Source organism: Podarcis raffonei, chromosome 4 (genome assembly GCF_027172205.1).
Source record: "Podarcis raffonei isolate rPodRaf1 chromosome 4, rPodRaf1.pri, whole genome shotgun sequence".
Lineage (NCBI taxonomy): Eukaryota > Metazoa > Chordata > Lepidosauria > Squamata > Lacertidae > Podarcis > Podarcis raffonei.
In genome coordinates this window covers 66,475,445-66,487,728 of record NC_070605.1, presented here as the reverse complement: position 1 = coordinate 66,487,728, position 12,284 = coordinate 66,475,445, and the positions used below count along the sequence as shown (strand labels likewise).

The following is a 12,284-nucleotide window of genomic DNA, read 5'->3' as shown; positions in this document are numbered from 1 at the left end:
AGCTAAGGCCTGTTGCTGCATCAGAGTGGCCTGACTACCACTCTGGAAGCGGAGAGAGAGGAAACTAAATTCACTGCTGTTTCCTCAGGTTGCATGTTATCATGATCCCCTTTGTAGGCAACCTGAGATGTAGCTCAAGTCTTCACCTTTTTCTTGTTCTCATTATCTACCACAAAGGTAGACTGACATGTATAGATTAGTCCAAACAGTCAAGTAATAGATTTTTGACTCAGGGAAACTTCCTAAGTTGCATTCGCTGTTTATTCAAATAGAACTGGCCCTTTAAGCCATATGGACTTTTAAAAATTGTGTTGATGATATATATCATTCTGTTGCTTTTGGAAACTGAAGGCTTTATGATGTGGTATTGTGTTGCAGAGTGAGAAACTTGCAAAGTTCTTTTTGTTCCCTCATTGTATTTTCCCTTCTAATGGTTCTCACAAGCTCATTGAGAAGATGCTGTGGAAATGGCCAGGCTAATCGGGTACTGAGTATTAAATGGTCTCTGAAAATTTTATTAACTTGGAGTATGACCTGCATTGTCTCTGTCCCCCCTCCCCTTTTTTTATAATTCTAGTGCCTCTTCCCATGCTTCACCAAACGCTTTATCTTATGCCATAATGCTAGTTTGTGGTTCATTATTACTATAACGGCTGTTGCTGAGAAGCAGTTTCCAATATGAAGCAGATAACTTTAGCCATCCACTTATCTGCCTGAGATTCAGAGAGCCTGGTAACAACATAGGTTTCTCCAATACATCATTGTGCCTGCACTGCTGTTCGTAGCTGCAGAACACAGCTCTTATTTCTGGCTAGAAGGAGAAAGGAGCTGTTCCTTGATAAATCTTCTATCTGCATAAATGTAAGAGGAGCACAAATATGAACCACTGAGAAGGAAGCTGGAATGTCAATTGATTTTATATCGCGTCCTGTACCCTTTGCCCAGGAAGAAAGCTTGTTTACAACGCCTAGTAAACCTCTTTGCTGATGCAATGGAAGACATAAGGTAATTTCTTTGTGTACCTTTGTTTTGGTAGATATATTTTAACCATTTGTTTTTATTTTTAAATCAATGTTGGTGGAGAGAAGCAGTGCATGGTGTAACACAGATTGCCATTGCTGACACGCTTCTTTGCAATTGAGCCCATTTAAATAAAATTTATTTCTAAGTAAATACAATCATTTATGATCCATAGTTTGAGCCTTGATTTTATTTATTTTCAGCCTTTTCTAACATCACAGACTCCAGAGTCACATATTGATTGCCTTTACTTTGTTGGGGTTTTGTAAACTCCATTTTATGTTGGGGTAGAATTAGATTAAATATTTAGCTGCCCACACATTCTTTCTGCCTGCTCATGTCCAGAGATATTGGGTGGCTAGAGGACAGAACTCCTGCACATTTAAAAACTGTGCAGAAGAAGGAGTTATGGCAGGCAAAATTTGTCGTGACACAACACCCAGGTGCTGAGGGGTGCTACACTCCTGAGAATTTCCTCTTCTGTACACCTGTTAAAGATACATGATCCTCTTAACTGCTGCATCTGATCACCCTTCTCACAGAGTGTTGGTGTTGCAAAATAAAACTTCAATTTCCCTTAAAAAGAATTTGAAATCCCAGCACTCCAGTCTCCAGAATTGTGTTAAATGTAGTCTTGGATCCACATATGGGGTATTCACATATTTCCTAAACAATGCATAGTTCTTTCATGTAATGCGTATTAATTGATTTCCATCTGACCATTTATTTATTTTCTAACAACCCTTCCACAAACATGGAATTATTTTTCTCCTTCTTCATTTTTTATCAGGGTAGAGTGGGAAAATCATAGCCCCTTAGGAAATTACTTACTTTTTAGTCATCCCCTAAAAACCAGAGGCATCTTTTTAATTCTTCAGTTTCAGCATAGACTTGGTCTTGAGTAAGGATGGGTAAATCTTATTTCAGTTTCTTGTTTTTTAAGTTCAGCTCACCACATTGCTGCATCAGTTTGTGATTTATTTATTTTAAAATCCTCGTAGAAATTCATCAGCATTTTATTGTGTACACCTCCCATTATGCATATTTTTGCAAGCAAAGTTTCCTAATGTAGCACATTTTGTGTGCCATTTTCACTAATACACTTTCTGTACACTTGTTCTGGTTTGAAAACTGCAACACAACATTGGGGGAACTGCACATTTTGAAAGATAGCTGTATTTGTTTGCATATTGTTTCGGGAAGTACAAGTTAAGAAAGTTTCCTTTAAATTGTGAACCAAACTGAATCTCTTCCCCATTCCCAGCCTTGAGTATAACTTCCTAAACATGACACTAAAGCTACCAGCTTTGTGTTTCGTTTGTTTTCCTATTACACTTCCCTTTGTTACATTACACACACACATACACACATACAACTTTAGCACTGAATATTTTTCATGTCTAAAATGAGTAAAGTTGGTAATCAAGCTTGCCTGGAAATCAGACTTCCTTTGCTTTAAAATTTTCTTCTAGCTACCTAGGATAGCTCAGTTGGTAAGGCACGAGACTCTGAATCTCAGAGTCGTGGGTTTGAGCCCCATGTTGGGCAAATTTTCCTGTATTGTAGGGGGTTGGACTAGATGACCCTTGTACCTTCCAACTCCACGATTCTATGTACTGAATCCTGTAGTGACCAGTAGGTGAGAAACTGCATATGCTCTGTTGCTGTCTCTTCAGTAATATTCAAGGAATGAATATAACATTCAAAATAGGTTCAAGACAAGGCAGTTTGTAAGTACAAACGAGGGCTGGGCACAAATGTCTTTCAGATTTCCCCACCCTATTTGTGGAAAGAGAAATGGTGGGAGGGGACTAACTTTTCCCAGGGAAAAGAGAAATTCTCCAATAGTAAGGTTAACTAATTAGCAGTGTTAGTAGGTCAGCGTCTTTCTTTTGCCCTAAAGTTGTTTTCCCCACCACCACTGCAAGTGGCAGCAGTAATACCTGTGTTGGCAACCTGACTACCATTTTGCATCTCCCACAGTGCCAGATGTGTTGTGATCATTCCCTGGATATGTGTGTGTATGTGTGACCAGAAAAAAAAGACCCTTTTCTAGATGGGGTGAGAAAAAGGAAGTACTCTGAAATCTTGGCCAGAAAAATGTCTTTTGAGAAATGTGGACTTAGTTCTAAACCAAGGAGCGGGATTGTCACTGCCCCACTTGGTGAGACAACACCTTAGCTTAGCTCCTACCTCCTGTTTCGTCTCAGATTCGCCTATGAAAGCCCTTCTTATCAACCATGACAATTAAATAAGTACCTATATATTTAGAGAGAGAATACATTTGTATGCCAATGAGAGACAAATACTGAAGCTAGGAGCCACCATCTTCTGTTCATTCTTCCCTGCATGCTTTGATTGTCAGCAGATCCTCTTCTGCTTCAGATTGCCCCCTGCATTTTCAGGGTTCCCAATTGTGGTAGTGATTCTTAAATACTTCCATCTAACACACACTTCAGATCTTTGTGTAGACTTTGAGTACATGCCCCTGATGTCCCCACTTTAAATGCACCCACATTGAATGCCTAAATTGGACTTCTCTCTCTCTCTCTCTCTCTCTCTCTTCCTTCTCCTTCTTAGTGTTGCAGTGCTGATGGTTGTATTACTTAAAAGCGTTAGAATAGACTTGCATAATACATCTAGAAGCTTCCCCCCCCCCTCCGTCTGTTGCCACAGACACCGTCCCTATCTTGAAATCATTTTCATCTTGCTTTTGGCCGTCTGCTTGCCTAGTAATTGTAGTGCCTGAGCCAGACTGCAGAAAGGCTTTGTGCATTTTGAAAAACAAACAAACAAACAAACAAACAAAGGTTTAATTGGCATCCTTTTGCTTCTTTTCATTCCCTTTGTTTAACATCCTTATGTTTCTGGCTACATGATTTATAGCTGGACATGGCAGTATGATATGTGTGTTTGTGCTCAACATTTACTTACATGTAAATCAGCAGCACTTTGTCACCCTGTCCCCAAGATCAATGTTCCTGATGTATTATGGTGCTTTAGGTTTCCCCGCAGATGCCTCTCACCTTTCTGCCTATGCTTCAGCAACTCTGGGTCTGGTAGTTCTTGACGTGGCATGTGACACATTGGGGAGGCACCAGTCTCTCTGTTTCTACAAGTCCAGGTGTAACTGCACAAGCCCACTCCCTTTGTTCTAGAGAAGCACCCTAGCAAGCAGCTCACTGTTCAGAATGTTGAGTGTTCTCTTCTAACATGGCTTCTGATTGGCTCCATCAAATCTCACAAGATGGGTACATTGATACAATGATAGAGGTTTCCACAAATATCCTCAAGTGTGATTTACAATTGTGCCCGATGTTTTCCACTATAATGTGGCTGCTTATGCTGGATTAGGCCCCTTTGGATCTCCTTCCTTACTGCCCCACCCCATAATGCAGGATCCCCAGTCAGGAGTGCTTGGCCAACAGTACCAAAAGCTGGAATGGTGTGCTTAGTGTTTACTGGCAAATCTCTGCACTGCCTTCACCGGTGCATAGATAACCTGGTTAATTATTTCTGCTGCTCAGCACTTTAGTGGCTAACAATATGGTATCTATTTTTGTCATGCAGTCTTCTCTGTTATTAGGGCCAATGGCAGGCGTAGTTTTCTCCGGGAATCGTCGTTTACTGTTGCATATTGAGATGAATATAAAGATGGTATGGTTGGCAACACTGATGGCTTGAAGAAAACCATCGCCCATGAGGAAATATTAAATCAGCACCCCAGTCTCAACTGAAGTCATGGGATGCGGCACTTCTATTACGACGAGGCGGGTGAACAAATCAGAAAGAGGTAAATAACCTGTGTGTGGTCTTTCCATTCTCTGATGTGATACTTAAACTTTTTGTCTGCATTAATTTGGAAGATACTGATAGTAGATTGGACCATCCCAGGTGGTTCTGCTGGACTGGTAGGCTAGAGGACACACTATGAAGAAGACTCAAGAAGGTGTAGAGATAATATAGCCATCAGTTCTCTGTTTAAAGAACCTCTCCCTACCTGATTCCCCTCCATATGGTTTTAACTGCAATTCCTTTCAACCTCTGCCAGCATATATCTACTTGCTGGAACTGATGAGAGTTTAGTCAAAACCATGTGGGACCAGGCTGCTTTAAAGCATCAAACCTTGGTGCCTATTTTGAGAGTCTTGGTGCAAAAGGGCACAATGTATATTAACATCTCTTAGTGCTCTCCCAAATGTTTGGCCAGGGTGTTTCTTACTATCTTGACAAGAAAAGTTTGATTAAGAGAAACTTCACAGACATGGTACGTTTCCAGTGTTAAAATGGGCTCTCTTGTGACATGCAGGGGAGGTTTGAGAAGACTTGAAGGTTTAAGAGACCAGCAAGCTGTAGTTTTATATTTTCAATGCTTTTCTTAGTGTATGGAACTCATTCTCCTAGAACTCCTTCTCAACTGCTAGTCCAATGCATATAAAGCTTGGAATTCTTGCAATTACTGTAAGGGCATGCAGGAATTACCCAACAAGTTGTTTGGGCATCTGACTACTAGCCAGGATCTGAATATCTTTGGGGCAATTATCTCCCTCTAAATTAGACTCAACGGGGGTTCACAAAAAGAGGGAAAGAAAAGCAACCACTTACCAATTTCAGGGTGCAAAAATGATAGAGTGCCTTTTAGAAGCATCATTTCCAATGAGCTATTGTTGGGGGTGGGGATGGAACCTAGGAAAACTGCCACCACATGCAAGGGCAGCAAAACAAAAGCTCGTGGTTTTGTTTGTTTTAAACAGCCACTACCTATAATGTCCCATCATCAATAGTCATTGAGAAAAGGTTGGTGTATCTTTCCATTTATCATTTATGTTTGAGAAAGTCTGGGTTGAATTCGGGATGAGAAGTAAAAAGGAAAGGAAAATTCTCCACTGTGAAATTGACCTTGGCTGAGAACTCCATGCCATTACTCATAGGTTTTATTCTAGTCTGCCATCAGCATCTGTTGTTTTGGTTGCCCCCATCAAAACAGATTCCCCCTCTGGATACCGTTGCTTAAAACTTCACCAGGAGACAGATATTTGTACCTTGTGTAGAACACAAAAGCAAGTCTTTGTGGAAGGAAGACAAAGTGATGCATAGAATTGGATTTCAGGGCCTGTCTTAGACTCAGCTAGGCCTGAAGTGACAAACACAGATTTCAATTCCGTTTCTCAGCCATCAGATGGATTGGAACCACACTCGCATCTTATCATGGTTTACGTCAAGTCAACGTCAGTCATCTATATCAGTCCTGTTTCAGTTCAGCAATGCCATCTCTCTCATACACTTTCCTGTATCTCTTCTGCAACATCTATTTGCTTCTTCTGCCATAGCAAATAGATTCTGGAAATATTGACTGTTCCTTTTGGGAATAGCCTTGACTGATGTCATTGATTCTAAGTCTCTAGAGTTTCAATTAATTGTCTTAATAACAAAGCGACACTTCTACCTGAGTGAGAATTGCAATAATCAAATCAGGAGCTGTGATCAGTGTGATGTTCCTGTGCCAGGACTCGCATCGTAAAGGCAGGCTACTACTTGTTTAATATCATATGATCTATGAATCTCTCAGTACCTTATTTTGGACCATATAGCAATCACTTGCACACAGTTTGCCTGGAGCGGAGTCTAACTGATGTGCAGTTCTTAGGCACTTATATGGTGGTGCTATTGAAATACTATCAATGCTTATTTTATAGGTAAACAAATGTTTTAAATTTTGAAAAACCCAAAAATAATTATCTACAACAATTTTTATGACAAATTGTACTCAGAAGCTTCTGCATAAAATAGTATTTTACAACTGTGTGCCTACTGTATAATAAAATTCATTTTTTTATTGTAAAAAACTTGCATTAGTAAATAATAATGCAAGCACTATTTGCTTTATGACCTCATAATGCCCTTCCCATTGTTTCATGCAAGTTGCTATGACCCAAATACTTGGGATTTAGCAAAACTGGTACTCCGGGGCACACATTGAAACAGATTTTGAGCTGCTGTGCATCACCTGAGACTTTAACCTACCGTACATTTGTTTATATCGAATGATATTTTGTGTGTGCGAGCTTGAAAAATGTGTTTAAGATATTGACCCATGTGACTTTCATAGGCTTCTTGGCCTCAGAAGCTTTGGAATTTATTGTACAGCTGGCAATGTTTTTGAGCTGTACAGCAATGCTTCCAAAGACAATCCTAGCTTTGTATCCCCTCCTAAACCTTCCCAGTATTGCCCCATCTCAGGTGTATTAAGGGAGGAGGAGCATGCGTTAATTTAGACATCTGGATACAAATTTAGAAATAATTACTTCAATTGAAATAGAAACACACAGTGAGAAAAAAACTTCCCAGGTGGCCCTGTGTGCCTGACCATCTGCTCTCCAGGTGCTAACAGCTGATGAACAACTTCAGCTCTCCCTTCTTTTGCCTTAAACTGGACCAGACAGCCCTTCAGAGAAGAGGACTCCCAGGAAAGTAAGAAGAAACCTGCCTAAACCAAGAGTGATATGGTCCATCATGCTCTTCCCATGGTGGCCACCCGGGTGACTGTGGGAAGTTTGTAAGCAGAGCATGGGCACACCAGCACTCTCCTGACCTGGCTGGGACACATGGAGAGCACCAGGCTGCAGAAGGTGTCTCTGCCATGAGATTATCTCAAACTTTAAATGCAGGAGTGCTTGTAGGGTTAAAAGGGGAGCCATGATTAGCTTTCTGTGTTTTAGAGCAGGATTCACACATAGCATTTTAGAACCAAAGATCTGCATAACTAGTGGTGGACAGTTGATCTTCTCTTTCTGGCCCCTTCATGTCTTGGCAGCCATTAAAGCAGCTGTCCTCATTCAAAGGTGGTATCGCTCTTACATGGCCCGGCTGGAGATGAGGCGGAGATATGCCCTGAGTATCTTTCAGTCAATTGAATATGCAGAAGAACAAGCACAGCTACAGGTTTGTACTCTGTGGATTTTTCTTTGACGCAAACTGTTAGTGAGGTAGAACATGCCGGCTTTTCAGATTATATTCATCACGGATAATGTAGCTTGTAAATTTTTATTCCCTCTCACGGTTGATGCTTAAGTTTTAAGAAGTTAATATAATATAATTAGTACCATGCCATTCATTTTTTGCAGCTGGTTAGTATCAGGCACATCTACAAAGTGGGAAACATTATTTTCATTTATATCAGGCCTTTTTAATAAAAAAAATAATGCTAATTTTGAATTGTGACACAAGCAAAGTAATGCACGTTATCATCTAAACACACACACACAAACACCCCTGGTAAGACCCTTAAATTTAGAGCTGGCTTTGCTCAACTGTGTCACTGTCCCTATCAATGGAGATATAAGAGGCTTGAGATTTTGCCAGGGTTGTTACTGTGTAGATGGAGCCAGCGTGCTTATTTCAAATAAGGGGAAGACAAAGTAATATAATCATTTCTGCTTGTAAACTAACCGATGTCTTTTCTTATTCAGCTATCTAAGTTTTTCACATTCATGCTGGACCATTTTACTAAGACCAATGAAACTGATCCAGGTAAGGATTGACTGAATACGTTTTCAGAGCAGTTACATGTGCGTCTCTTGTAAAAAAAATGGCGTGTGTATGTGTGTGTGTGCCAGTGCAGCCAAGAGCATATATGTGTGGAACTACTTATCTTTGCACATGTACCTGTAGCTAGTTGAGGAACTGTATGTTTCTCAAATCAGAAAAACCTGCATCTGTGTAGCAAATGCAATAGCAGTCAAATGGTCAATATGACTGTGCAGATGCAGCAGAAGTGGCGTGGACAATGCCAGGATACGATGTAAAAGAAAAGCATTTCGAACTAGTTATGGATAAGTAGAAAGACTAGGAAAACAGTTTAGGAAGGGGGGTCCTATGCAATTAATGTTTGCTCAGGAATCTGGGATCAATATAAACCAGGGGTAGTCCACCTGGTCCCTACTGCCCACTAGTGGGCGTTTCAGGATTCCAGATGGGCGGTAGGGGCTTCTACGACACATATTACTGCAGCACTGGTGGGCAGTAAGGAAATTTCCCCATCAAGAAAAATGCATTAGTGGGCGGTAGGTATAAAAAGATTGACTACGCCTGATATAAACAATTATTTCTCTCCATCTAAAACTTTTCCTTTTTTTTTTAATAATATTTTTTTATTATCCGACCAATCACGTCAAATCAAACCAAATTACATAAATTCCAAATTACACAGCCGAATTTTAAATTTTTGTTGGGGGTACGTTTTCCATATAACATCACTTCCATACATTGAAACAGTCTTAGCGTCATTAATCTTCACCAATCTGCCTCCTTTCTCAAAACCTCTGAGGAGATTCACCAGGAATGCAGTCTGAAAACAAGTCCGTTCTTCCTCCCGGCTATAAATCCTTTGGCAAGATGGCGACTCCGAATTAATTGCTGTGCCATTCCAAAAGCTCTTATTGCTTCTCGATCTCCATAAAGCATACTTTTGGTTAAAGTTTATCTCCACACAGACCTTAATCATCCTGCTTGGGTCAGTTCAACCGATGATTCTAATGAGGAGGGGTTCTTGTAAATCACATAGAAGGAAAGTCCCCCCCCCATTCAGTCCCGTTGTCAACATACCCAGCCTTTGGTGTATCTTCATCGTAAAATATTCCTGTTTCTCCAACCCGTCGTCTTCTTTCACAGAGGTCACTTAAATTAGCAGACTTCACTCCCCTTCTTCACTTGAAATATGTGCATTTGCTTCTTTTGTAATTAATTATTCCAAATTGCTGCAGCTAGTGCACGATCAGAGACAGCGTCCAGGAGAGCCGAGGTCCACACGGGGGCATTCTGCCTAGGGCCCTCACCCCCTTCTTTCGAATTAGGGGGTGATTTATGGGCACAGCAGGCAAGGGCAGTGTTCCCCATTTCCTTGGGGCAACAAGGGAGGCTGCCTACTCCCATAACAGCCTCTTAATTACCCCGTGTGGGTTGGAGAGATGGTATTGTCAGCCATCTTCCAATGCGCCCCTAGTGCCCCCCCCATCTAAAACTTTTCCATTGGCATCTCTAGTGGAAGATTCATGGTTTAGTCTGAAGGGGCAATTAGGATTTTTTTTTAATGGAAAGAAAACAGACTAGAGACATACCAGGATTGGAAAAATATACAGACCGTTGAACAAGCAAAGACTAAAGTGAAGATGGCTCCACCTAGATATCAGTATCCGCACATCGGGACTTTATAAAATGGACTGATCAGAAGCCAGGAGATTTAGAGAGATAAGACTTAGGTGGAATTTACACACATGTTAAATACATTGTGAAAATGCTTTTAAAAAAATCGTTTTGAAAAATGCATTGAATTTGCTATAGCTCAGTTACCATCTAGTGTCACAATTGTATATTGCACTTTACAACACTTTCAAAATGTTTTATTTGCAGCTGTATAGCTGAGTCCTGAATCTGAACAGTTTATATTTTAAAATGTAAGAAAATACTCTATAACTATATGCTGAGATGGAATAAACATATGAATAGAGAAATCCCAAGAGAGGCATGGCAATGTCTGTTTGAAAAGGGTTCAAGTTTCTCGACAGCTATGATCCATAAATAAATTTGCTTTAAGAAGGTGTTGGACTTCATTGAAAAGTAAAATAATTAGTAAGCCAGAAGAAAGTAAGTCCTGGATTTATCAATAAGTAAAAGGTGATTTTTTACCATATGTCATGGTTTTGTTTTTTTTAAAAGCAGTCGTATTGGCAAATGGTGGTGGGAATTATGAAGGAAACATTTCAGAGACAAAGAATTAACTGATGATGTATCGCTATAAAATTATTAGAGAAGAAATGGCCAAACTGGTCCCAGTAGAAACATATATTGAAAAAGAACTGGGCATAACAGAAAAAGAATCAAATTATATGCTGCCATTAAGAGTTTAAATTACATGGTATATATGAAATTGGCTTTTAGAATGCCTCTTATATATTGGCATATGTAAATGTTATGCATATATTATGTATATCTTTGTATGCGTGAAGGTACGTGGGAAAGTTTTGCTTTCATGTTCTGTAATGCCAATTTTTCAAAGTAAATAATATATATTTTTAAAAGATCCCATTTTTCAAATAGCAGGGAGTGCAGATTTCCTATGACTGATGCTGAGAAAGCAGGGACTGTGGCTCTTGTTTGGGGTTATTAGCAAGGAAGCCAATAAATAACTCGAAATAATGTTTACTTTTAAGAAGCACTCTAAATTCTTATCACACTTAGCACATTTCAATTACAGCGTGCTCTTACGCAGAAAATGCCTCTTGGGGCAATATTTGTTCCTGACAATATTTTATAATTGTGATTTTAATGTAGGCTGCTGTGACTCAGTCTGTTTGCCATAGTCCTTGTTCCTTTATAAGTAATTAGTGGTTTTCCCTGCACAAGCTGGCATGTCCTCCAGTAAATGCCAAGGTTGGTTGATAGTTTTCTTTTAAGCCATACTTGCAGAAGCTTTTCCTCCCTGGGAATTGCACATATCATACACAAAGCATAGGTGAAACATTATTCTTTAGTCCTGTGGATGACAAAAGAGCCCTGAGTAGGAAATATTAGCATGAGTAGGAGGCATGGAGTCAAGCACACTGGCTCCAGACGAGTGTCTCCCACTTCCTCACTTATGAGCCTTCCCTTCTTGAGCAGAGAAGGTCTGAAGAGGAAGATCAACTTGTGTTTTCTTGAACCCGAATTGGACCTCATCACAATCAGAAGCCCTGTGAGTGGGAGGTTTATCGCCGAAACATCTGCACAGCAAAACAATAAGATTTCAGCAGCAATTTAAAATTCTCCTGTCAAGAGATTTTAACATAGACATAGATGGAAGAATTGACACTCAGTAGGGAGAATCGGCAATTAATGGAGGTAAAGTTAATATTAAAGGGGGGGAAACATGGCAGACATTTGCCAATAATAATAATAGTTCGGGATCCCCTCTTGGACTTTTTGTGGGGAAAAGAAATGAATGACTCTGAGACACTTTGACTTAAAATAAATATTGTTTAACAGAAAGTGGAGAAGATCGTGGACTGAATGTCTTAAATAATCTTTCTTTTAAAAAATGTGACTGGCAGATGGAACATCAGAAGTCCTTTTATTTTTCTCTAATGTTTCTTCCCCTTTTATCTTTTTACTTTTCATTCTTTCTCTTGTCTCTCCTTTCTTGTTCCTTTCTCTCTCTCTCTCTGCCTCCTCTTTTTGGGAGTCATATGTTTGGGATTGTGTACTCATGTGGGTGGTAGATGTTTGATGGA

The 12,284-nt window shown here is 39.9% G+C and overlaps 1 protein-coding gene across 2 annotated transcripts in view; it reads left to right on the top strand.

Annotated features, from left to right (window-relative positions):
* Positions 1 to 376: 376 nt before the first annotated feature.
* PPEF1 (protein phosphatase with EF-hand domain 1) overlaps positions 377 to 12,284 on the top strand; it is a 31,740-nt gene continuing 19,832 nt past the window's right edge. The window contains exons 1-4 of one of the 2 annotated variants that reach the window (XM_053387117.1): positions 377 to 1,005; positions 4,607 to 4,813; positions 7,844 to 7,962; positions 8,490 to 8,550. In XM_053387117.1, coding sequence (XP_053243092.1) covers positions 4,762 to 4,813; positions 7,844 to 7,962; positions 8,490 to 8,550 — 232 coding nt within the window. In that variant the 5' untranslated portion in view covers positions 377 to 1,005; positions 4,607 to 4,761. Of the gene's footprint in view, positions 1,006 to 4,606; positions 4,814 to 7,527; positions 7,963 to 8,489; positions 8,551 to 12,284 lie in introns of those variants that run through there. The other variant, XM_053387116.1, reaches the window with a different exon arrangement.